At 55.4% G+C, this 26,018-nt stretch overlaps 1 protein-coding gene across 1 annotated transcript; it reads left to right on the top strand.

Moving 5' to 3' along the window:
* Nucleotides 1-5,873: 5,873 nt before the first annotated feature.
* Nucleotides 5,874-6,794, top strand: FOXL2 (forkhead box L2; the record flags this gene model as incomplete). The annotated part of the gene is made up of 1 exon (XM_083869013.1): nt 5,874-6,794. The coding sequence occupies one exon, from the start codon at nt 5,874-5,876 to the stop codon at nt 6,792-6,794; it is 921 nt and encodes a 306-aa protein (XP_083725139.1).
* Between the last annotated feature and the right edge of the window lie 19,224 nt (nt 6,795-26,018).

Below are 26,018 nucleotides of genomic sequence, written 5' to 3'. Positions count from 1 at the left end.
CTTCCTAAAAAGACATAATTTCTACTCTGTGTAAAAAGCAGAGGCTGTCTTGTTTGTTTTTATTTGCAGCATTCGGCAGCGTTGCTGTAGGCCACGAGCTGCAGGATGGCAGCAACACAGGATTATCCTGCAGAGCCCTAACTGGTGAATCCATAACAGCCAACCTGAACTCTGCTGCGGGCTGCCATTTAATACCACAAGAAACTGTTTGCATTTCATCATGTAACCGGTTGTGTGAATTCAAGAACCTTCCCTGGATCAGGCTGTGTTTTCAGATGAAAGAAAGGAACTACCAAATGGTGGGGTGAAATACAGAGTTTGTTTTCCTGCAGGCCTGTTCTCTAAGCATAAACAAATATTCTGTAGTGAAGACTCGGGCTAAGACTACAGAAGAGAAGCTGAGAAAAGGAGAGATGGGAAGCAGGAATCGATGAGGGGAAAGGGCTGGGGCTGAGTTTTCTCATGAGATAGATTTCTTTGATATCAAGGCAACATGAATAGGCTCAAAATTAAATGGGATCATGAAAATACCTTCAGAGTACCAGCTGAAGGAGGGGGGCGGGGGGGTCTACTCTCCGGATCCTAAAACTTTTCAATCCCGTTGAATATGGTAGAGAATTGAGCCCGTTTGTGACTCTTCCCCTCAGGCTCTGTTAGATGGGCTTTTATTCAATGTGATTTCAGTCCAGATCATAATAAAGTTGCTCTGTTCCTCATGAAGCTCACATTATGGATGTACAGCCATCATGGTCTACGGATTGCTTAGTTTTTCCTGTAAAAACAGAAATCCTCGTACAGCTGGGAGCTTGTAAAAACAAGCCCGAAGCTACCAAAAATTTTAGCTCTACAGTATAAATGAGAAACTAAGTTCTACGGTATAAATGAGAAACTAAGTTCTCCACTGCAAAACATATAGGCACCCATATATGCTCAAGATTTTGACAATGAGACTTATTCATGCAGAAGAAGACACTTTCCAGGTGAATATTGCCTTGTACTGGCGTCACACGCTGAGTAATGTAATTAAAGAGCGTTTATGAAATGTTCGGGACTGCGCTGCTGGGAATGCTGAACAGAGGGGAAATTGGAATTGTGTGTGTTTGTGGTGTCTCTAGATGAGCGAGGTGATTTGCAGGCCAAGTGAGAGGTGAGGTTTTGAAAATGCAAGCTTTTCCAAGCCGGAGTTTGGGGTCTAAAGGCAGTGACGCGCGCAGTTTCATCTCACACAATGGTTGCGTTGAGGTTGCAAAGTTTTTATTCCTGGTAGTCAGTGCTGTGCCGACAAAAGCACCTCCAGGTTGGAGCTTTGCCTCTAGCTGTCGTTTAGAAAGGGAGCGAAACGGGCTCTGGAAAGAACGCGGGGCGGGCACGGCCCGGCGCGGCCCGGGCTGCCCGCGGGCACTGGAGCAGCCGCGCCCGGGGCACCCCCGCTCCCTCCGCCCGCGGGGACACGGAGCTCCCGCGCGTCCGTAACGCAGAAAAACGCCCCTGTGTCAGCCTCTTAATAGATTAAATCTGATGAATTTTCATTGAGGCCAGAATATTTTATTTCCCGCCGTACATTTCGTTAACTCTTACGAGCGCTGTGGTGCGAGACAGACCCGCACACGCCGCGTTTAACACGTACCCTACTTTTTCTGGGTTTGTTATGTGGATAACAACGATCTTAAAGGCCTTATGTGGATAAACAATGTTTAAAAAAATAAAAAGAAAAATATAAAAGAGAGAGATAGGGCTGGAAAAAGGAATTAACTAGGAATACTTTAAACTGTGGCGTAGTGACTACCTTGTCCCGGCCGCCTTGCGGGCTGTCCCGAGGGAGGGAGAACTGCTGGGGGGACGGAGCGGGGACCGGGGGCACCCGGCCCTCCCCGGCTCCCGGAGCCCCGCGCCGCCGCGGATCCCGTTCCTCAGGGAAACGGGACTCGGAACAAGGCGCTCCGGGGGCCGCTTTTACATCCGTGTCCGTGTCGCTGCTACGTGAAGCGAATGAGTGCGGGTAATGCCGGCACGGCCCCAGCAACCTGCGGGTTCCAGAGTCCCGAAAGGTACGTCCTTACGAGGCACCAGCCGTGTGTCCGTCCCCGGAGCTGGGGCGCGGCGGGCAGCAGAACGGAGTAGGAGCCGCGGGACTGACAGGGGGGCCGTGTCGCCTGTCCCCGTCCGGGTGTCGGTGCGAGGGGCGAGAGCCCTGCCCCGGTGCCTGCGGACGGGCTGCGCCGGCCGAACGGGAGCGGGGCTCTCCGAGCCGGGGGCGGACCGGCGCTCCCCGCCGGAGACACGTTTTCTCACCAAGAGAAAAGGAAATAAAAACAGCCTTTGGGAGAGGAAGGCTGCCGCATTTTCAAACAACCCGACCACAGACCTTCCAGATTCTGCTGCCTGAAGAGGGTGAGTAGAAAAGAAAACCTAAACCACTCGGGCTACTCGAGTCTCATCAGCGCTTCGGTCGAAGGCACGGCTTTCGTGGCTGCCTCGTCCGGGCTGCCGAGGCCAGACGTGGGGGTGGCCCGGTGCCCCGTGTCCCCGCGGCGGAGACCCCGCTGCTGGCCGTGCCCCGCTCCGCTCGGCGCTCCCAGCCGCGAACGGGCTCCGCGCTGCGCAGCGGGAATATCGCACTGGGGCCGCGCCGGGGGCTCTCTGCTCTGTTCGGGAAGGGGAACCCGGTCCGACTCGGGCACGGCGAAGCCCCAGTTTGCAGCGTCTCCCGGGTAGCCTCCCTTAGCGGTGTTGCGCGGCCGGGATTGAGTCCCGCTCTGCCCGCCTCCCTCACGGCTTCCCTGCACAGGGGCCGGGCTGTGGCCGGGGCTGTTCTGCCCTCGTGTGTAGAACAGAGAGCCCTTACCCTGCCGCAGCAGGCCGGGGCACGGGAACGGCGCCGTGAGCCCCCACCATCGCTAATTCCTCTCCTGCTTCCCCTGCCCCGGCAAGCGGCTGCAATACTGGGCCGGGAGCGGCTACGCTGGCTCCCTCTGGTCTCCCCTTGTCCGGGTTTGTCCCGGGTTTGTCCCAGGTTTGTCCGGCTGCTGCCCGGCCTCGGGAGAGGCAGCGGGCGGGGCGCGGGCTCAGCCGGGGGCACCGGCGGATCGGGCGGCTCCTGGGGCCGGGGGCCCCGAGAGGGCTCCCCGCGCTCCTCTGCTCGCTGCTTGTCCCCGCTACTTGCATTCCCCTCGCTGCGGCATTTCTGTGGGCGCCGAGGAGCCCTCAGCTCTCCGCTTAACAGTACAGCCTACAGCAGCCAGGGGCGTGTTCCTGCATTTTCAGGTAGTTATTTCGTGTCCCAAAAAGGGCCTAATTAGGAGAGGGGAAAGGGGAGAGCCCGACAGCCCCTGCCTGCCCTTGTGTCAAACTTTCAAGTAGCCGCACAAGGGGCTGCGCGCTCACCTTTGCTGCTCGGCCCGACCGCCGCTCCCAGCGCTGGGCTGAGCTTCTGCTCTGGTGTTCATCCGAAAACCCCCTCGGTGGGGCTGTCAAAAAAACGCAAACAAGACTTTCGGATGTCAAATGTCCTTTGAGAGGGAGCGAGCCCTGCCATGGAGCTACGCGCCCGGCTTAGGAGTGAGAGGGGAGGAATGTGCCATTTGGCGGAGGTGATGACACACGCGGCAGCGCTGCTACACCTGCACCGGCCCTCGCCGAGGAAATGCCTGCGAGGGGGAGCGCCGGGAGCAGCATGGGTGGCCGGCGGAGAGAAGCTCGCCCCGGCCCTGGGGAGCCCGGCAGCCCCGGCCCCGACGGCGGGGCACAGCTGGCTCCGGCTGCTGCCTCGCCCCGCGCCGAGCGAGCCGCCGGGGACTGCCCAGGGAGGGGAACCCTGAAGACGGTCTCTCCTGTGGGCCTCGTCCCTTCGCTGTGTCGTTTGTGCGCATTAGGGGGGTGCCCGGGGGCGGCGTGCGATGCTCCACGGCTGGGTGCAGAAACAGACGGGCCTCCTTTCTGTGACCGAAATCACGCAGCCTGGTTTTTGGGGTGCACGTTCCTCCGCCGACGGGAGATAAGGGATTGGTTTTATGGCTCTAGGCGAAGAAGCAGAAATATGTAATGTGTTCTGAGACACAATGTGTTCTGAGACATATATATGTGTATATATATATATATATATACACACACACACGTCTAATAGGTCTTCGAAGAGCTAATTTATTTCTTGGTTAAAATACGTTTCTAAGTACTCGACTGCCCTTACCTGCAATTAGTCTGTCCCAGGTAGGGGAGCAGAGACCCGCGGCCGGGCAGAGGAACTAGAAACCCACCCATGGGCCACCGAAGCCCTGGGCGCCCCGACGGGAGAGGCCGGCTGCCCCGGGCATGCACGTTCGGGAGCTGCCAGCCCCCCGGGCTCAGGCTCGGTTGTGAAAATTGATGTCGCACCTAAAACCATCGGGACAGGGCATGTCGCGCGATGCCCTTCACGTGCAAGAAAGGCAGGAGCGAGTCTGAGGGCCGTGAGCTGCCGGCAGGCAGAGCTGCGGGCGCCGTGATGAGCGTGCAGCGGCTCCCAGGGCCGCTTTGGGCAGCCCGAGCGGTGTTGAGCAGGGCAGGGAGGCCGGGTCCCGCAAAGCCGTGCCCGCAGCAGCGGGCTCGCTGCAGCGCCGCGCCCCGGGGCCCGAGCGAGGCCGCGGCCGGCGGGCGCAGGTGGTCCCGGCTCTGTGCAGCTCGGCCCGATTCCTGCGGCCGCCGGCGGGCGCCTGGTCGGATGGAAAGGCTCAGGGGTCAAACGGAGCCGGCCCGCCCCGCTCCCGGGACAGGACTGAACCCAGTGTAAAGTGTCCCGCCGCTGTGCCCGGGCCGAGCGGCCCCAGGGCACTGGTTTGTTACAGAGCGGCATCTCTTGTGCTCGGGCCAGCAGACACTGCCTGTCCCCTGCTCGGGGAGGCTCTGCCTGAAGGCAGGAAAGGGGAAGGAGAGGGCAAATATCGGTGCCACATACACTACCGCAGAAACCGTGTGAAATAAGCCGAAGCCCTCCTGGGGAAGGAGCAGGAAAGCTACCCAGTGTGTCATCCCCCGTCTCGCCACCCTGCCCCGGGCCTCGAGGCGCCTGTCAGCCCCGCAGGCACGCTGGGGGCCTGCATGTACTGTGCGGGGAGGGAAAGGGGGCGACTCGACACCTTTCGCTTTCTGCCTCCTGCAAATAAGAGCTGCAAGAATCGACTTGCAGGGAGCGGCAACAGCCTCCTTGTGCTCCCCGGGCGCGATCGGTTGGCGGGGCCCGCGGCCAAGACATATAAACGCGACCGCGTGTGCGGCTGGACGTGTGACAAGCCGCCGTGGCAGGGCAAGCGCCGCGGGCACACCCCTTCGCACCCACCGCCTCCAGCGCGACCCCGCGCCGGGCGGGAGGGGAGCGCGGCGCCGCGGGCCCCGGCGGGCTCCGGAGTGGGCGGCGGAGGCTCGCCCAGCGCCCCCCGGACGCCGCCCCCCGCCTCTCTCCCCCCCGGCGGCGCGGCCGGGCCGGGGCGGTTCCGCGCCGCTCCGCGGGGCCACGTCGGGCCGCGTGTGCGCGGGGCTGAGCGCGGCGCCGTGACTGCAGGGTGAACTCGGCCGTGCCCAGCGGCTCGGCGGCGATAGGGGAGCGGGCTCCTGACGAAAGCGGAACTCGGCCGGGCCCATACAAATCAGAAAAGAGCCCGGCCGCCGCGGCAGAGGGGAGCGGAGCCCGCGGGGGCAGGGACGCCGCAGCCGCCGCGCTGCACGGACCAGCGGCGCCGCGAGAGGCGTCTCCGATCTCCGTCCGGGTCCCAGCTTCGACTTCGGCTTCGGCCCCGTCCCGGCGAGCGCGGAGCGGGACGGCCGCCGGCAGCGGGCTCCGTGCAGAGGGCAGCGCTCCGCACCGCGCGGCGCTGCGCTGGGCGCCCCGGGCGCGGGGCACCATGATGAGCAACTACCCGGACGGCGAGGAGGACACGGTGGCGCTGCTGGCCCATGACACAAGCGGCAGCAAGGAGCCGGATCGGGGCAAGGAGGAGCTGAGCGTGGACAAGGGCCCCGAGAAGCCGGACCCCTCGCAGAAGCCCCCCTATTCCTACGTGGCCCTGATCGCCATGGCCATTCGGGAGAGCGCGGAGAAGAGGCTCACGCTGTCCGGGATCTACCAGTACATCATCAGCAAGTTCCCTTTCTACGAGAAGAACAAGAAAGGCTGGCAGAACAGCATCCGTCACAACCTCAGCCTCAACGAGTGCTTCATCAAGGTGCCCCGGGAGGGCGGCGGCGAGCGCAAGGGCAACTACTGGACCCTGGATCCCGCCTGCGAGGACATGTTCGAGAAGGGCAACTACCGCAGGAGACGAAGGATGAAACGGCCTTTCCGGCCGCCTCCGACCCACTTCCAGCCCGGCAAGACCCTCTTCAGCCCCGACAGCTACGGCTACCTGTCCCCGCCCAAGTATCTGCAGTCCACCTTCATGAACAACTCGTGGCCGCTGGCGCAGCCCCCCGGGCCCATGCCCTACACGTCCTGCCAGATGTCTGGTGGGAACGTCAGCCCCGTCAATGTGAAAGGACTCTCGGGCCCGGCGTCCTACGGCCCCTACTCGCGGGTGCAGAGCATGGCGCTGCCCAGCATGGTGAACTCCTACAACGGCATGGGCCACCACCACCACCACCCGCACGCCCACCACCCCCAGCAGCTCAGCCCGGCCAGCCCCGCGCCGCCCGCGGCCCCGGCGGCAAACGGGACCGGCCTCCAATTTGCCTGCGCCCGCCAGCCCGCCGAGCTGTCCATGATGCACTGTTCTTACTGGGAGCACGACAGCAAACACAGCGCCCTGCACTCCCGCATAGACATCTAGGGAGGCTCCGGCCAGCCGCCGTCACAGAAATGCACCGGCCCCGCTGCCCCTCTCCTACCCTGCCGCGTTCCCCCGCGCTCCGTGTCTCTCCTCCTCGTCTCTAGCCATGGACTTCCCTCTCTCTGTGCCCAAACTCTCGCGGTGGGGAAATAGCAGCCTTGCCCCGTGCGTAGTGTCAGTGTAGGAGCCGTCCCTCCGTGAGAAGAAGGCAGTGTAAGTGCGGGGGTTCCCCGCGGGGCTGCGCCGGGCAGCGGCGGCCCGGCCGCCTGTCTCCGGCCTGCGGGGACCCACCGGGAGTTTCTCCGCTCGTGTGTGTGTGTTTGTGAGTTGTTAGGTTTGATGGTTTGGTTTTTTGGGGAGTTGGGTATTTTTGTTTGTTTGTTTGTTTGTTTGTTTAGGTTTATTTGCTTCGGATGTGCTTTGTTTTGTTTTGTTTTGTTGGGGTTTTTTTTGTTTGTTTGTTTTGTTTTGTTTTGTTTTGGTGGGGGGTTTTTTGTTTGTTTGTTTTTGGGGTTTTTTTTGGTTGGTTGGTTGGTTGGGGTTTTTTGTGTGTGTTTGTTTGGTTTTTTGGGTTTGTTTTTTTTTTTTTGGGGGGGGGAGGCAGGGAGCATCTAATGAAAAATCGGCTGTTCAGCCTTCAAAATTATGCTCCTTTGTAATTCGGCCGTAATCTTTTCGGGCGCAGCCATGGGGAGAGTAAAGCGGAGTTTGTAAACAGCGGAGGCATTTTCACTCGTGCGGTGGGGCCTAGACACTGCCGTGTGCCCGCGGGGCTCGGCCTCCTCCTTCTCTTCATCCCCTCTGTCTTCCTCCTCGCTCTGCTAAGCACTGCGCTTCTTCCGAGCTGTGGCTTTTCGTTAAAATAGTACTTAACGTGGGGACTGCTGTAACAGCAGATATGCGATATTGCTGGTTAATAGAAACCAACAAACAAAACCCGCCAGAGTCACTCGTGAAACGTTTCGGCAGCGGTAAATATATTTTTTAAAAGAGAAAATGTCCTCTGAGGTCCTAAAAGGAATTTTATGCAGGTCTAAAAAATATGTTGATGTAATTAAAAAAAGAGAGACGCTTTCCTGTAAATTGGGATATTTTTCCGTGTGCATATTATATTAATAATGAAAGTTTAAACTATCTCCATTTTTTTTGCCCCCAAACCTGGCCCAAAATGGATTTTCCGGTAGGTTCTGCTTTTGAATGCTTCTCCTTTTTTTCTTAAAAGGTTTTGATCCTTCAAGTTTACATAGATTAATGTGAAAAAAATAGCGATTTTAAAACAGGGGCCAGTTCATAGAGATTTTGTAAATGTTTGTGTAAACCGATAGATGCTGCGGCATAGTACCATTTTGGGACCAACTTTTCTAGAATGAACTAGCACTTTCATTGTACTTTCTAGCATTGTAAAGTCTCCAATAAAATGCCTTTCCTTCTTTCCATATCGTTTTATTTCCCTCCGCTTCTCCGCGCTGGGTATCGGGAAGCGGCAGCGGAGAGCGGGGCCGTGTGCGGGCACCGCTCCCGGCCCGCAGCTGCAGCGCTCCCGGCGCGGCGCACGGGGCTCGGCTGCGGGAACCGTGCTGGGCGCTCCATCGGCTCCGCTAGGCACAGGCGGAGAGCTCCGGGGGCCCGGGGCTGTCTCGGCGGCGCCCACGAGGTACCGGGGCCGTGGCGTCGGTTCCGCGGGCGGGCCGGGAGCGCCTCCGCTCCGGGGCGCGGGCAGCCGCCGGCACCTCGCCCGTGTGCGCGTCCCGGGGCGCCGGCCGCAGAGGCCTCGGGGCTGTGCTGGACCCTGGCTCCGCTTTCGTTTCTTCCCCGCACTCTCGGAGCCGTGGTCCTGGAAGGAAAAGGACGGTCCTGTGTCTCCCCGAGCCGGGCCCGGCCACGCTGCGACGGGGCCTGAGCCTCATGCGGGCCCGGGCCGGGGAGGGAGCCGGGAGCCGCAGGCGGGTCTCGCTTTCCCTGCCGGGCCGGTGCCTGCGGCAGCGGCCTGGGCCTCGCTTCTAACCCGGCCCGTCCTCGTAGGCAGCGGCCCCTGCGCTGGGCCTGGGGGTCAGGAGAGGACGGGGCAGGCGGGGCGGCCCCCGCCCGGAGCCGGCCCGGCCCGCAGCGAGTCCCGCTCAGACTCCGGCCTGGGCCAGGCCTGCGGGTCCGCTGCAGCAGCGAGGATGCGGTGTTCGCGTCCCGGGCTCGCTGCCCCGGACAGGGCTGCCTGAGGTGAAAGCCGGTAACGGGGCTGCGCGCTCCGCTCCGCAGCCATGGACCTGGCCCTCGCCCTTGCCCGGCCGCCTGACGCTCTCCCTTTCTGTCAGGGCCTGCTCCCCGCCCGACAGGGAGCGGCAGCCTCCAGCCCGGTCTGAGAGCGGTGCGAGCTCTGGGGACCGGTTGCTTCTCTGCCGCTTGGCGGGCACGGCCAGGGCAGAGGGGCTCTGGGGATCCCGCCGGGCCATCCCGGAGCCCTGCTGTCCCCCTGGTCCCGCTCCCCGGGCGGGAAGGGCTCTACGAGCGGCGATGAGGCCGAAGGGCTCGGCTCCGGGCCGATAGAGACGCACAAGGGTGCAGAAATCGGGTAAATGCGAGGCGGCGGTGCCGCCACCGCCCCGTGCCGTGCACGGGGGCCGCGGGCCGAGCGGCTGCCCCGGGCACAGGGAGGGACGGACACGTGCTGGGCCCTGCACGAACACCGATGTGACGGGAGGCCGAAGGCCGAAGCGGGGATGTCGGCGCACCCGGGACGTTGCCAGCGGTGGCTCTGCGGGAGCGGCGCGCTCCTCTGCGCCTCTGACCGTCCCGGGGCCTTCGCATAGGAGCGGGCGGCGGAGGGGGGAGGTAGCGCCGCTCACACGCACCGAGGATCGCAGATTTGCACCGGAGGGCTCAGGGCCTTGGCTGCTTGTTCCTTACTACATAGGTACTGCCAATCCCGCTACTTTCCCCCGGGGTGTGTTGAGACCAAAAGGGAAAGCCTCGCCACTAGAGGTGGGCACGGGGGGAAGGAGGGTGGGAGCACCTCCCCGGACCCCTCATAAGCCCATCGGCCCCTCCTTGGGCTCATTCCTGGCCTGTGCCCTCGCTCGGCCTGAAGCAAAGGCTGAAGCACCCTTGGCACACTCCCGGGAACGACTGGGGCTCGCCAGCTCCGGGTGAAGTGATACCTGACCGTGCCAGGGTGCAGGGAGAGGAGGCTGCAGGCCGGGACCGGGCAGGGACGTGCGGGCCCTGGGGCTATTCCAGTTCCCGAGTGGTCTCCACCAAGGTCCCACTGTGCTTGACCAGCGGCCGCTTGAGCCCGTAGACAGAGGCAGGGAGTCGTGCATTTGGGAGAGAAGAGGCAGAGCGGCAGGGCCGTGCCACCGCTCTCCCTGCCGGACCAGGGTCCGTCTGCCGGGCTCCCCGTGCCCGGCCGGGGCTCTGCTCTTCTTCGCCCCGGGCCCCCGTGCGGCTCCTGGGCGGCCGTGGCCGCCGCGCCTGTAGGATATTTTCACGATCGTTTTCTGTATTTTACAAACAGACTGCACTGAACATAAACTCGCAGTGAAAGCTCAGGGAGAGCCCGGCCGCCGTCCCTGGCCGTGCTCGCCGGGCGCTGTCGGGCGGCGGCCCGAGGCAGGGCTGGTCCTGCCGGCAGCAGACCGGCCTCTTCCACAGCCGGGAACGGCAGAGCGGCCCGTTCAGTCCCGCCGGCTTGGGGAGGGGGTGGCCATCGTTTATCTCCCTGCGGGCTGGTGCTTGCTTCGGCAGCGGGCGCGGCCCCTGTGGAGCCGCTCCGAGCCGCGCTCCGCGCTACCGAGCACCCAGACACGCAGCGACCGAGTGTCCCGCAGGAGCTCTGCCGCCCCGCAGGGCTGCTCCCGTCACCCGGCTGGTGAGCGGGACCGGGCCGCATCCGGACAGCGGCGCTTGGGACGGCAGGGGCTGCACGGGAGCACAGACCCCTCTGCAGTCAGCTCCGTGGGCACCAACACCACCATAGGACCAAGGGATGCCCGCGGTGGTTCAGCATTCCCTCGCCCCGGGTCGTCACCTCCTCCCGCGGCTCCCACCTGGCCCCGGCCGCGCCACCGCCCACCCTATCGGCCACTCGGCCGAGAGCCGCTCTCTTGGCAAGCGCTGGGTTTGCGCGTTGTGTAAGGTCTTTCCCCGTTATATAGATGACGGCAGGAAGAATGCACACGGAGCGGGACGCGCTCCCCGGGACAGCACCTTGGCGCGGAGCCTCCTCTGGCCCGGGGCTGCTCCGGGAGCCAGAGCCAGGGAAGGGGGGCTCGGGGCTGCTGAGCCGCTGCCCTTTCGGAGCGGCCCCGGGTTTATGCAACGCTGGCTAGAGATGAAAGCAGTTGGGCGAGGGGTGTTTTCTCCCTGCCCGGAGCGGGCGTGGAAGCAGCCTGCCTCTGTCGACGAGGGACAGAGTTTGATCCCCGAGGCTGAACGAACTCCCAGCGCCCTTCTGCTGCTCCAGCCCTCGGGGCAGTGGCAGCACCGGGGGATCTTTTGCGACCGCAGCTTTCTCTTCCTCTCCGGTCCTTTGCGCAGGCTGCAAAGGTGCTTTGAAGCCCTGGCTGGGCTCGGAGGGTGGCAGAGTCCTGGGTGCCGGGAGCGCTCCCCGGCGGCGCGGCACGGCACGGCACGGCACGGCACGGCACGGCACGGCACGGCACGGCACGGCACGGCACGGCTCGGCTGGGCTCGGCTCGGCCCGGCGCGGCTGCCCTCTGCCTGCGGGAGCGCGGGGACAGCCGCCCGGCAGCGGGATGCTGAATGAGGGACCCCGTGGGCTCTGTCCCGGCTCCGCTCGTCGTGCCGGGAGCGGGCGGTGGCTGCGGGCAGGGCAGAACCAAGCTCCATGAGGAGACACACACGCAGCTCTTACCTTGCGCCCTCCCTCCCGCCCCGGCCGGAGCGGCTGTTTAATACCGCCTGATTCCTGGTATTCTTGTCAGTGTTTTAAGTGGTGAAAAAGTCATTTCCAGTCCCATGGTCTGCGTTTCACCCTGAACTCATTCAAAAGAGAGTGCGGGGTCAGGACTGTTTATTATACAACCAATTAAAACAGGAAAATATGCAAAGGCTTCATTCAGCGAGATCCGGCTATTGTTAAACCGAAAACGATATTTTTGTTTCAAAAATAAAAAAGTACATTTGTTACTTTAAAAATCTCTGCTCTGCGTGTGTGACAGTCGGGAGCGCGGCGAGCTCCGGCGGGCCCGGCTCGGGCCCGGCCTGTGCGGCTGGACGGGACGGGCAGGCACCAGGGGCCGCCGTTCCCCCCGCCCTGAGGGGTCCGCTCCTGCCCGCTCGCAGGAGGGGTCGGCAGCCTTAAACGTGCGGGCGGGCACGGGCAGCTGGCGTGGTGCTTTCGCCAATACAAGACGGCGAAAACATTATTGCGAGGGCTAAAAAGCTCGACGCTGTAGCAGGCTCGGGCAGGGCCGGGATAACCAGGCTAGAGAGTCCCGAGAAGCGCTGCAGAGCCCAGTGCCGAGTCCCGGAGCGGTGCCGGCAGCGCTGGGCACACCGCTGCGGCCGGGAGGGGCGCAGGGAGAGTGGCCCCAGCGGAGCTCCCGGCTCTGCGTTTCTCTGGCGGCAACTCCATCCACCCATGCGAAATCCACCAGAAGCCCATCCCTGGGTCTGCGGGGCATCGCCGCCCTGGCAGGCTCTGCTCTGGGGCAGTGTAACCTCAGCCTCGCAGCACGAGCCCGGCGGGAGGGCAGGGGGGCTCCTCCCGGGGCCGCTCGGCGCCTGCTCCGCCGCCCGGGGCCGCCGCGGCACCGCCGCCCGCCCCAGGTAGCCCTCGGGGATGTGCTCAGCAGCGGGCCTGGGAAGCGTTCACCAAAACAATCGCTCGGGCTGGCCTAATCCAATAAGTTTATTTTAGTCCTCGAGCTGTATTGAAAACATTCGCTCCGCTTCTTGTGGTTGTTTACAGTATGTTGGTCTGAACATCACAGCCGCCCTTCTGGAAAAGTCTTACAGGATTCAGGCAAAGGGAAACCAACACAGAAGTGACTCGGAAAGCATGATGGCAAATGATTAATCAAATCAGAGACAGGAAGGCGGAGGTAATCAATGAGTTTTCACTTACAGTTTACTTGGATGGACATCTTTTTCCTTTTTCTTTCTGTAAGTTTAGAAACCACATGGGGTTTTATTGGCCAAACAAGCAGCTGCAGGATTTGGTGGGCTGGTGGGAATTCGTTCAAAATCAGCTGCATGTTTCCTGAAGAAGAATTCGGCTTTCGACAAAACCTCGTGCCTGCTCCCGCCATAGGCACACGGCAGGGCTGAGCCCGCGGGACCCGCCTGCCCCCGCTGCCCCGGAAGAGACGGGCGAGGAGCACAGATCGGGAACGCTTGGGCAGAGAAGGAGAGCCTTGCTCTCCCTCAAGTTGCACAGTGAGCAAATACCCTGAGAAATCTCATCAGGTGCGATTTTAAAGTGAAACACCGGTTCTCCCTGCTCTGCCTTTGAGAGAGGGTTTGCGAGCTGCGTAAGGCCTTTTCCCGTTAGAAAATGACGGCAGGAGGAACTCCACCCTGCCCTGCCGGAGGTGCCAAACTCGGTTTTCCCCGAGGGTACATGAGGGTGCGGGCACACAGGTGGCTCCTGACACCAGCGGAAGCTCCCGGCTCCCCAGCTGGTCCCTGTAAACCCTACGGTTTTGCTGGAAGATTAATTACTCCCCTACTTTCGTTATATTTCTTTCTCCAAAAGAAATTTTTCTCCCATCCTACATGAATGACAAATTCAGAGCAAACAAGAAATAACGGGGCGGAATTTCACCTTTCGCGTTCACAGTGACCATTTTCGATGACATGAGGCAGCACAGGGTGAATGCGGGCACGGAGTGCCCACGGGGTGGCCCCGAGCCGCAGACCGGCCCTCGAGGGACGTGTCACTGCCAAGTGACGGGCATTGGCGTTTGGCTGAGGCACGGCCGTCTGAGAAAAAACCGCGGGGCTTCGGTAAATGGGCTCTGGGAGAGGAGAAAGTTTGTGATTCGTGGGCTGTCGGGGTAGTCTCCACTTCTTCGGGCAAGCGGTGCTTGCCAAGGTGCTGGTTTGGAGGCACACTGCCGGCCCCGCCGCAGAGAAGAGTTACTGACCTGTTGTTTAAGATATGTCGCCCGTTTCCTCGTTTTTTCCCAGCGATAACTGTGATTCTTTTCGTTACTATCGTTTTGTTCCTCAAAAACCCAAACAATCAGTAAAGTACAGGGCGAAGCTGAGAACGACACGAGGCGTAATGTTCTAAGTTATCAAAAGGGGGAAGAAACAAAAAAGAGTCATTTGCTACTGATTTTTTTTTTTTTTCCCAGGCGTTGCTTTTAACAAGACGTTCAGAAAAAAAAATTATATCAGGTACATGTTGATTTGCGCTTCCTCTGCTCCTGGCTTTGGAGGTGATATCGCTTGGTGCTTATCAGCCACCACGTCTGAGGCACCTGGTACGTGGCTCCTGACTGTTCCCGCGCTCGGGTACGAGTTTTTCTTGCGGCACGAAGGCTGCCCCACAACCAGCCCCGCATCCAGTGTCGCACCCAATCCTTCATACAACCCCGCATCCAGCCCCGCATCCAACACCTCATCCAACCCCGCACCCAGCCCCGTATCCCGGCCCGCCGAGGAGCCGCTGGCAGCTGCAGGGGAAGCAGCGCCGGTAACGGCTCGCACAGCCCAGACAACGAAATCCCAAGAAATGTTCACCGCCGTTGGCTGCCTGGCTACCCAAACACCCCCTGGGCGCGGGGCGAGGCCGGGAGGGGTTTCGGGGGGAAGCAATTTGCAGGAGCCTGAGGTTTGGGCAGTCGGAATTCTGCCTTGATGCGTTTTCCACAAGGTTTTGGGGCCGTGCCCGCCGGGCGCTGCGCGGAGCTGCTGCCAGCCCCTTCTGCCTTCAGAGCAGCCGCAGGCGGGCAGGAGGGCGGCCGGGAACGGCCCCGGGGACTCCCGCTAGTACCAGTGGGAGAGGGACTCCCGAGGCGCTTCAATCCATGTCCTTGTTAGATCCTGCCATGGATCTGATGTTCCCAGGGAGCGGCGACCACCCCGCCGGACAGCCAGGGCCTGCCTGGCAGGGGCAGGGGCAGGGGCAGGGGCAGGGGCAGGGGCAGGGGCAGGGGCAGGGGCAGGGGCAGGGGCAGGGGCAGGGGCGGCCTCTCAGTCCCCGGCCTTACAAGTTGCTTTTCTGTTTCCTATGAAGCCTCCGAGACACGGGGACGTTCTGAAAAAAAGAAAAAAAAAAAAAAAAAAAGAAAAAAAAAGAAAAAAAAAAAGAAAAAAAAAAAAAAGAGAGAGAGAGAGAGAGAAACAGGAGATTTTAAAAGTTAGCAGTAAGGCTTTTTAAAATACACATCAGTGATGATATCTCCTGCAGAGCAGCCTCCTGCTCGGCCTGTTGTAGATCCAGTCTCGGGGAACAGTCCTCTTAACCTGCTCTTTCCCAAAATCAACGAGTTTGCTTTGGAAGCCTCTTGGTTCGCCTTTTTGGATAAACCACAGTTCAGTTCAGCCCAGAGCAGCCAGTGGTGTTCGGGACATCACCAGTTGCCTTGGAACAGAAATAGGAACCACTTGTTAAAACATCTTAAGGTCCCAAAATTTTTAAGAGCCATCACAGAAGGGTTTGGTTGGTTTTTTTTTTTTTTTTTTTTTTTTTTTTTTCTTTTTTTCTTTTTTTTTCCCGAAGCGAGAAAGGAGTGAAGGGATTATAGGGATGAATGTCTGCTCTGGCTGCTGCAAGCAACCAGAAGATTTTGGGTTGCAATTTTTTTTCCCTTCCTTTCTTTCTTCCATCAGTTTTTCCATTCCTTGAGGAAAATTTTTCAGTATCTGAATCAAAGTGCACGATTCCAACTTTTTTTTTTTTTCCCCTGTTGTTTTGTTTTATCTCGGCCCTTTTTCATGTTTTCATTTAAAAAGTGACAGATTTGGTAGAACTCTCAAGTGTTTCCCATTAGAGGCGGGGAGTTCACCAGTGCGCCTTTCTGATGTTGCACATGACACGTTTCGGGGTCTGAGGCAGGAGCGCGCCCTAGGCAGTCACAGTTGGGCCGGTGCGGGGCAGTGTCGAGGCAGTGTCCGGGCACCGTCCGAGCAGTGTCCAGGGTAGTGTCCAGGGCAGTGTCCGGGCACCATCCGAGCAGTGTCCAGGGAAGTGTCCAGGGCAGTGTCCGGGCAGTGTCCAGGGCAGTGTCGGGGCACTGTCCGAGCAGTGTCCGGGGCAGTGTCCGAGCCCGGCCCGGCGCTGCCCTCTGCCGGCCCCGCACCGCCGGGAGCGGCTCCGTGTCCCAGTGCCCGCGGGGCTCCGCGCGTCCCTCTGCAGCAGCGGCCGAGCGCCAGAAAACGCCCAGCGAAGCCCCGGGGGCGGGAGGTGTTTCCCAGCCCGCGGGACGTTCTCGGTGCAGTCTCGCCATGTGGGGAATTCCTGCTCTAGAAATGCGCAGCTGCACGTTTCTGCTTTTGCCGGCCCCGTTCCCCTCGCGGATTCCTCTTGCCTGCTGCTCTCCCTCTCGCTGTTACCTCTCTCGCCCTCATTCATGACAGCAGGCTTTTACCACTGCTCTGGTGTTCGATGTTTTTAACCACTGATCTCTCCTTTAAGGAAATTTTCCTTCATGTAATAAATCGGTCTGAGTTCTTGTGTTTTGGAGTGTGGCTCCGTACAAATTTTAATAAAGTGTTGTGGAAAGCAGCACTTGGTTAGCCGAACTAGAAGGTGTCAAGTAATCTTCATAGCCAAATTTTCCTGTAAACTTGCAAGATTCAATCCTTCTTTGGCAACGGAGACTTTACAAACACAGAAAATGTGTGTGTACACAATTACTGACATTTTTGGTAGTAAAGCTTCATTTTATACTACTCAGACCCCCCCCCCAAAAAAAAAAAAAATCACTCTGTAGTCCATTGATGTTGAGCAAAAGGACATTTCTAAATGCAAAATGTGAAATGAGAAAAAAAGAAAAGGGTATGGGCTAAGGAAATATCCCTTCCCATACATTATTCACAACTGTTAATGCATGGACACAGGATTGTTGCTAGCTTATAGCAGCAGTTTGTAATTTATGCAACAAAATCACCAGGTTCTGTAGCTTCCAATATCATAAAGTTTAAGGCTTCACAATTTATTAGATCCTACATGAATTCTAATATTTTTATATGATCAGCTATTGCCCTTTATTTGAAAAAGGAACTGACTATAATGTATTAGGAGAAACACGGTTTGCTGAAGAAACTCAAGTGTGGTGGATCCTAGAGAAATGTAAGGAGCAGCGAAATGATGCTGCAGTTAGAAAGAAGTCCTGGAATCTCTGTGCTGCTCCCTGGCTGGGATCTGGCAGTGTTCCTGCCCTGTTTCAGTTCTGCATGGGGGCTGGGCAGGGGGATTTGTGTGGGGCAGTGGGATTGCAGGGGATTCTCCTGGGCTGAAGTGGCCGAGGCAAATCACGAAGATGACTCCGGTCCTTTGTGTCAGCAGCCAGCCCAGCTGGAGGGTGAGCTGTGATATCCACTGCCAGCACAGAAACACAGAGTGCAAATTAATCCCCCCTTTGGCTGCCCAGGCTGGCTGTGGTGAAGCCACCATCCTGCTCAGTGTTTTGCAGTGTCAATGTGCCAGTTCTGCTGGCAGGATGAGAGTTGGAGCGGCAAGGACTGAGCTAGGGCAGCTCTCCTCAACAGAAAACTCATCTGCCTTAATTTCCAGGGTTACTTTTTTCTCTAGTCCTTCAACTTATGAGCTGACAAAGACTAGAGCACAGCTGAATTTTGGACTCACTGAGCACCCACAGCTTAAGCCAGTGCAGTGGGAAGATGAGGTGCTGGCTATTTCTGGGAGGAAGGTGCTCACCTTGCCTTGGGAATTCCAGGAGTGGGAAAATTTTTTTTGTGGTTTATCTTTGTAGCTATGGTTATATTTGTTTACTGTTCAAGCAAGATTGAGGTGTTTCTGCAACACCACAGCACACAAAGCAGCCCCAGCTCCTGAGAGCCCCCAGAACAAATATTTCTGTGATGTTTGCAGACTGTTGGCTATCCCAGACCGAAGGGCGCCCTGCTCCCAGAGAACTTGCCAGGACTGATTCTCCCCTGGTGAAAATCAGCACAGCAATATTGAACTCAGTGCACCCGCATGGTGTTAGTATGGATTTCTGGTGACATAGTCAGTTAATAGCACTTTGTCCTGTGCCTCACATCACTGTAGCACAGAACACCTGTCATGATTTAACTTTTGTGTTTTTTCCCAGAGAACTGAGTGAGATGGATTGCTTTCTGGTGGTCACTCAGTATTTTCTGGCTGGCAATCAGAAATAAAACTCATCCACTTAAAAAACCCAGGTGTGGCAGGAGCACGGTGGAAGAGGTAAACCTCTGAGCACAGCTGTGTTCTCAGACTCCTTGAAGGAGGGTACCTGTGGATTCAGCACCAGTGGATCTGACACAATGTGAGAACTGTTTTTCTGTATCACTTACATTACAGTTGAAATGTGAAATGAGCTCCATGTGGCAGAAGCCAAAGGAAAGAAAAAGGGAAAGAAAAAAAAAAAGAAGCACTCTCCAAAAGTTTCGGTTATCCCTTGAAGCTATATTACAACATCTACTGTTCTAATTGAATCAGTGTGAGAACTTTTCCCCTCTATTTAAATCATTCCTAGTCTCTGTCCACTTTTCCCTGGAGATGCACAGATTTGACACAAAGATGCGCCAGGGACATCCACATCTAGGATAGGATTTAATGTTCAGTTTACTGAGTTAGATGCTGAGAAGGAAATGTCAATTCTTACATGCCTTTGCCAGAATCCATCACAATGTTCTTTCTCTTGTCTCCCTTTCTTTATGGACTTAGCACCAGGGTGAGGCACAGGAGCTCTGTCTGAGTAAAGGCTTCTAGGTCTGCTCTGAGGATGCAATTAATCATTTCTAAGGAGTTTGTTGGGATGAAGCAGAAAACCTTCAAAACAGTGGTAGCTCCCATGACAGGTGTTAACAAGGCTGATGGTGATGAAGAAGCATCATGGTCTCGATGCTGCTCAAACCCTACCACCCTGCTAACCCTAACCCAGAGCTGCATGGGAGGGCTCCTTTTTCACCTCTGAAAGCACAGCCCAGTCAGCGTTGTGAGGTCTCATTTGTTACATTTAAAGAGAATTTTTAGCAGTGTGGAGAAAATCTCTGCATGTTTCAAAGTATCAATGCTATTACATAGCCCAAAATTACTTGACAGCTCAGAAGGCAAAAGCACTGGCTACCCAAACCCACGTCTGCTCCATAACTGTTCACATGTGTGAAGCAATACGTGATCCACAAAAACATATGGCTCTTATATCAAATACATGGAATCAACTTGAATTATGAAGACTTTGAAAAGGTCCTCAGTTTAAATGTACACAGCTCTCTGAAATGCCCAGCTAAGTTTAATGAAACAATTAAAACCAGATAGATTGTCAGGATTCATAGAGTAGGGGTAGAGTTAATTCAGTATGAAAGAAATGAATGACTGGGAAGAAGATAGAAGAGCAGAAGCAGCAGGAAAAGAGCAAGAATGAGTGGAGAGATGAAGTGTTAATATGGGGGGGTAGGGAGAGTGAGGAATGGGAGTGGGTAAGAAAGAAGTGAAATTCAGGAGAAAGAAGAAAATGAAGGGGGATATGAGATAGGAAAGAGAAGGAGAACAGCAAGAAAAATAATGACACTTTGTAGTGTAATCTGTCAGCTTTTACTTTAGAGGAACTAAGCCTGGAGCATAAAGGTTACTACTTATGTATTGAATGTATGTGGGAGGGGGTTGGTTTTTATTCATGGTTATATATATATGTGTGTGTGTGTATGTGTGTGTGTGTGTTTGTGTGTGTGTGTGCATGTCCATGTACCTGGATACATAAAATGACACAGAAATTTCAGTCTTCCTGAGGATCTCCCACTGTGCCCCATACTCTCAGTTTTTCCACCCTGCCATGTGTCCAGCAGCAGTAATGCCTTTTCCATGCCATGCTGTGAGCCAAGGCTTTCAGTTTCAGTTTGCTGTTTGTTTCTGTCCTGCCCTCTAAGAGCTGGAAATGGGGGTTCTGGCCCCCCTGGCCTGTAGCCCCTAACTTCAGCGTTGTCCACTGAGGTATCACAGTTGTTTGCAATTGCTGTTTCCTCCTGTTGATATTCATGGCAATATTGCCATTTCGCACTGAGTAATCCAAAATATATCAAATGTTTTATTGTTGAATTAGTTATTAATTGAATTAGTGATGTTGGCTTTGCCCTGTCTGTTCCTGTGCATGCAAGCTGCTAGTAAAATAGCTTAACCTTTCATGCTTTTTAGGGCTAAAAGAGTCATTGAGTGATATTGAAATTATCTACCTGACATTCTCCCGAAAGTGTGTGAGGAAGGTCAGACTCCTTTAGTTGTCTCCTGCATGCTGGAGAGTTTCCTCTTCTCTGTAGGTATCTTCAGGTCTTCCCATGATTGTGTTTATCTCTCGTGTCTCCAGGGAGGGCCCCTTTTTGAAGAGTCTAAGGATTCTGTTTTTCAGATGGACACTTTATTTCCTGGTGCTGTTGGAAGTAGCATTTCAGCATTTTGTTAGTGACCTGTATGCTTCATTCCCATGCCCTGTCACAGCTGGCATTGTTCACCTTTTCCAAGTTACAAAGTGTTTTAGCTCAAGCTTGGATCCCAGGTTCATTAACAGTGGTTAATCTGTATTTTCTAAACTCCAAAAGGCCTCTGGCCATTGCTGGACCAATTCTGGTTGTCTTTTCTGCTGTTTTGTATAAAAAAAATCTGAACTAAATTTTGCCATTCTCCCTTATCATTCCTCTGTTTAATTTCTCATTATTCTAATAATTCTGTTACGAAGACAAGAAACAGAAACATGGATGTTTAACACTTAACAATGTCTTATTGTCTTACTGCTTTTGGAAAAGGGAATAGAAGAGGAAAAACCTCACATGAGGCTATAAACAAAACAGAAGGAAGTGAGTTCACTATCCACGGGAAAGCACAGCTCTCCTGTGAAGGAGATTTTTGTTTCAATCAAGGGGAAATGCACCACTGTTCTGGTACCGAGCAGTTCTTTTCAGCAGGCTGCAATGCTGAAAATAACTTGTCAGGAAACCCCACATATGTGTACCTTAGAAGTGTTTCTAACAAACATGAGACTTCTAGAGTCTGAGGCAGAATCAGAACTGCATTGGAGAACTGGGGATGAAATAGTTTATAAGCTCCTTAAAAATTCTACAAACTTAGTGATCTTTGTAAGAACAGCAAAACCCCAGATTAGTCTGAAGTTTGATAAAGCACAAATATAACTGAGCACCCTCATTTTATTCCCTTCCTCCAGAAGATGGCAAAAGTTAGCTGGACTTAACACAAGCAGAGGGAGGCAAATGTTGCAGGGCTGTGTGCCCCAGTTTCAGGTCACCAGTGCTTTAATGCTGCAGCTGGAGGGATTGATCCTGAGTGGTTGGTTTGAGCAGTCAGGCACTGCAGCTCCAGAACTGCTCAGCTGCAGCTCCTCAGGAGCCAGGCAAGTCCCAGCTGTGGCTGCACCTTTTCCCTCTTCAGGGGGTGGGAATTGTTAGTGACATCTCCATGGAGATCACAGCCAGAAATACAGCTGTGAGAAGTTTAAATTTTATACACCAAGTACGGAGACATGAATTGCAGTATTTGTTAGTGCCCATAGTATGACAGAGTTTCTGCTGAAGAAAAATCCCATGAGATTCATTCCTTGAGTACCAAAGACATTAGCTCCCACTAATACAGCAGATATTTTGACTAGGACACTGTGGAGAACTTGCATTTACATAGGAACCTTGACTGAAAAAAGGAAAGAATATATAACAAGTGTATAGAAAGAAACATCAGATTAAATACATTTTTCGCAACTAGGATTTTTTCCTTTCCATCTCAACAAAGTACTCTGGAAAGAGGAAAGAAATATTACTAACAAAATCAAAAGAGACACAAAATAAGCTTTTATTTCTTCTGTAGTTAATTTTGTTGCTATATTTAGCTGCTCTGGCAGTTTATAATTTCAGTATTAGGAAAATATGAGTGTATTTGGGTAAACTAATATACTGAAGTCAGGAGGGTTCCTGCCAGCAGAAAAGGAGAACAGAAGACTGCTTGTTTAAAGGATGCTCCTGAGGTGGTTTGGCTTAACCTGATGCTTATCCTATGGTGAAGTTCTAATTTGATTCCAAGCAAATTTGTCCTCACAACTTTTTCGCCTAAGGGTTTTGTCAGCTGCTGTAGCTGCTGGATCGATGCTCCGAGAGGATTTGTGCCCATGGCCCTGGAAGGAAAGGAAGAAATGGCCAGTTTGACAAAAGCCAGCACACCAGGAAGCTGTGCTAACAATTCCTCTCCTAAATTCTCTCTAAGAGGAGCCAGATTGTCTCTAATTCACAGAAAGCTCCAACTCTCTTCTTAGAAAGGCAGGGCAGGACCAGAGGTGGGGCAAGGACATGAAGCTCTCACCTGTGCTGTCTTTACGTGGAGCTTTGGGTTTGGACAAGATGCTCCCATTTGAACACACATTTTCTCCTTTGGACAGTGTTCAACAGACCAGCCACATTGCTTGATACACAGTAAAGTAGTGATTGTGTCTTCTGTTATGAGAAAATGTTCGTGTCACAGTTCACTTCTGCAAGGTCATATCCTTATTCTTCAAGCTGACTGGGAAATTTTAATGACGTGATTCCCTGGCCCTCTGCTCTCTGAGAAAATACAAGTATATCAGAACAAAACTTTGATTTTTTTTTTCATTTTGAAGTCTCTTAATATGTCAAAATATTCAGTTTCCCAACCAGAAGCAGGAAAAAATCATGTTATCTCAACATTTTTGGCTGAGCTGAGTTTTCTGGGTAAATTCAAATGTGCAGAAGGAATATTGCCAACTGGCTGTTTTTAGCAGCATGAGAAACAATACCAGGCACACGGGGAATGACCCGGTATCACTCCCACTGGAATGACTCAGCAATGCTCCTTGTCAGGAGCTGGTTCTGATGGGGCAGGAGAACCCCACAGTGCCAGGATGTGAGCTCCATCCCCGGCGGCGTCAGCGATGCTTTCCCTGCCTGTACAGCAGAGGAAGCAGGCACACAATAGCTACAGCCTCACCTCTGCTTCCTCTCCCAGCAGGGGCATTACCTGCCTGCCCACTCCTCTCTGCTGGGTCACCTTCTTGTAATCATCGTGCTCCAACAGCTCTCCTTGGGATAGAGCGAGCCGGGATCAAAATCCCACAGAAACGGGACCATTCCCTTGTGCTCTGCTGCAAGCTCTGAAGAAGCTGCTGCACTGCTAATGGCTCCTGCTGCCAGATGAAAGGAGTATTCAGATCTAATAAGTCAACAGATGTTAAAGCAATTTCTGCCTTCTCTCTTCTATTGCTCATCAACAGGAATGTGCTAAAGTGCTTTTTTGTACCGTTTAGCATCTGACATTTCAGCACATCTTGTGAGTGTGCATTAGGAGAATGGAATGTTACTATATTTGTACTTGCAGATTTGTAATGAGAATAAAATCTGGAGAGATGCAATGTGCACACGGAATGTTTTCCAGAGGGGTTGAGGCTGAGGAAACCCAGCACAGCAAACTTGAGCTGTCTTGAAACTTCAGGCTGCAAATGCACGGAGTCAGAGTTTTGAAATGGAACTGAAAACTGTAGAAACTTGAAGCTGTTTCTCCAAACCCTACTTAATTGTGGGATCACAGATACCATTGTAAAGTACTGAAATAGTGTGTTTGATTTTTGCAGTTACTCTGAAAACATCTTGTTCCTTCCTCTTGTCTCCTCAGCTATGGGTGATGTCCCTCTGGCTGGTGGCTTCAGAAGGGCTATTTTAGTGAAATTAGGTTTTTACTGCTGAGACCTGGCAGGGCCCTGAGACAGCCCTGTTTGCCCCTGCACATCAGCACGATCTGTCCCCATGCTCTTTCAGCAGTTTGCTGTTAGATCCCTCCTTGCCCATGCAGTGACTTTCCTGGAGTCAACACAAGCCTTCAGACAGTAGAGGTGTGTATCTCTCCTGTCTCAGGGTCCTGAGGGCACCAACAGGCTCTGATCAGCCTAAACTGCCTCCCCTGGGCCCTCCAGCCACACCTCCGCCCATGACCCAGGAGTCTCTTGCTGCTCACCCTGGAGCCTTCAGTCTTGACCTGAGCTACATGACAACTCCAGCCATGGTCAGAGCTGTGTCAGGTCTGCACCCCAACTCACAGACTCACATTGTGGCCTGGCCCCAGCCCTGCCCTGTCACTGTGGATCGGCCTGGGAGACCTGGAGGGGACTGGCATGTTGCTGGAGCAGTGAGGAACCAGCAGCCTTGATTGCATTTTGACATGGAAGATGGATCTTGGGAGAAGGGCCTTATGCTTAACTCTCACCAAGAGAAATTGGGCTCTGTCCAGAGATTAAGAAATACAAAGGGTGCAGAAGCTCCTTCCTCATAGATTTGTGTAGTGTTGGGAAAGATGGGACAGGAAGGGCTTGTGGATATGATTGCCTAGTAAGAAATACTGGAGATGTAAAACCTGTGAGTGAAATAGAAATGAAGGCCAGCTTTGAGATGTAGGGAGAGTATTTGTGCCCTAAAAAGCAGAGACGAATAACAGAGGCAAAACTGGTAAAATCTTTCTTCCCCTCCTCTCCTTTACTTCTCCTCAATCAACTTATTTGGATGTTACCTTTCTTTTCTAGGTTCATTTCTCTGCTCCTGCTCCTGTTTTTTTAAAAAGTAGCATCAACTTTCAGTCGTCTTTTGCCTGCTCAGACCCTGTGCTGTGCTAACAGGGTTCAGTTTCCAGCACAGGCTGCTGAGGCTGCCTTTGCAGTTATAAGGGTTCCAAGGTTGAACTGCTCTCCTCTTTTCACAAGACCCTTAGACTTTTTAATAGGTGAAGCTAAAACGAGCCTCTTAAATAAGCCCACAGCTTCCAGGGGTTTTCCACTGCAATTCAGCCACTTCTCAGGCCAAGCTACAGGAAGATGTGTCCCCTGCTGAGGCCCAGTCCCATCCCAGTGCCCCTGGCCCTAAGAGGCAGAGGCAAACCGGGGCAGTGCTGCAGAAGGGCTGCAGCCAGTCTGGCCTCAGTTGGAGTTTCAGCTTTTAGGCAGCTGGATGAACAGAGCCCTGCGTCCCCAGCGTGGTGTGACTGAGCCCGAAGTGGCGACCGAGCTGTCCCATCCCGGTGTGACCGAGCTGTCCCCAATCCCGGTGTGACCGAGCTGTCCCTATCCCGGTGTGACCGAGCTGTCCCCATCCTGGTGTGACAGAGCTGTCCCATTCCAGTGTGACCGAGCTGTCCCCATCCTGGTGTGACAGAGCTGTCCCATTCCGGTGTTACCGAGCGGTCCCCATTCCGGTGTGACCGAGCCGGCCGTCCCGGCCGCCGCCGCCAGGTGTCGCCGTGGGGCGCGGTGGAGTTCCCTGAGGCCGGCGGCGGCGCTGGGCTCGGGGGGGGCGGGAGGAGCCCGGAGCCCGAGGGGCCGGAGAGAGCCGGGGAAGCCTCGAGGGGCCCGGTCCAGGCGCACGGGCTGCACCATCTGCCGGCCCGATGCCCCCGTGCCCGCCCCTCCCCGCTGCAGCCGGCTGGAGCCGTGGCTTTGCCGGCACGGAAATCACAAACAGCATGGTCAGGATTTCGGTCCCAGCAGATCTGTGTTTGTAAAGTGTAGGCTGTGCAGGGGCCCTGACTTTGCCGGAGCGCCTGAATGACAAAACCACTGCGAATCCGAACACTCAGTGAGTTCCGCAGGTGTGAGGAAGCTTCAGCAACGGACAGGTCAGTGGTCACTGCAGGTGTGAGGTCACTCTGGATACCCACTGTCACTGTTACTTGTGCACACCCACTGTCACCTATGCACACCGTCACTGTTACCTGTGCACACCCACTGTCACCTATGCACACCCACTGTCACTGTTACCTGTGCACACCCACTGTCACCTGTGCACATCCACTGTCACTGTTACCAGTGCACACCCACTGTCACCTGTGCACACCCACTGTCACTGTTACCTGTGCACACCCCACTGTCACTGTCACCTGTGCACACCCACTGTCACCTGTGCACACCCACTGTCACTGTTACCTGTGCACACCCACTGCCAGGGCTGCAGGTCAAGTCCTGAGGGCACTGCTGCCAGCTGCAGTGGAGCTGAACTTTCATCTCCACCTCTTGTTGAGGAGAAATCAAGTGTTAAAGTGCAGCCCTGGAGAATTCCTGC

The sequence above is a fragment of the Zosterops lateralis genome (genome assembly GCF_965231275.1).
Source record: "Zosterops lateralis genome assembly, chromosome: 10".
In the NCBI taxonomy this organism is placed as follows: domain Eukaryota; kingdom Metazoa; phylum Chordata; class Aves; order Passeriformes; family Zosteropidae; genus Zosterops; species Zosterops lateralis.
This window is presented reverse-complemented; position numbering and strand designations above follow the sequence as displayed.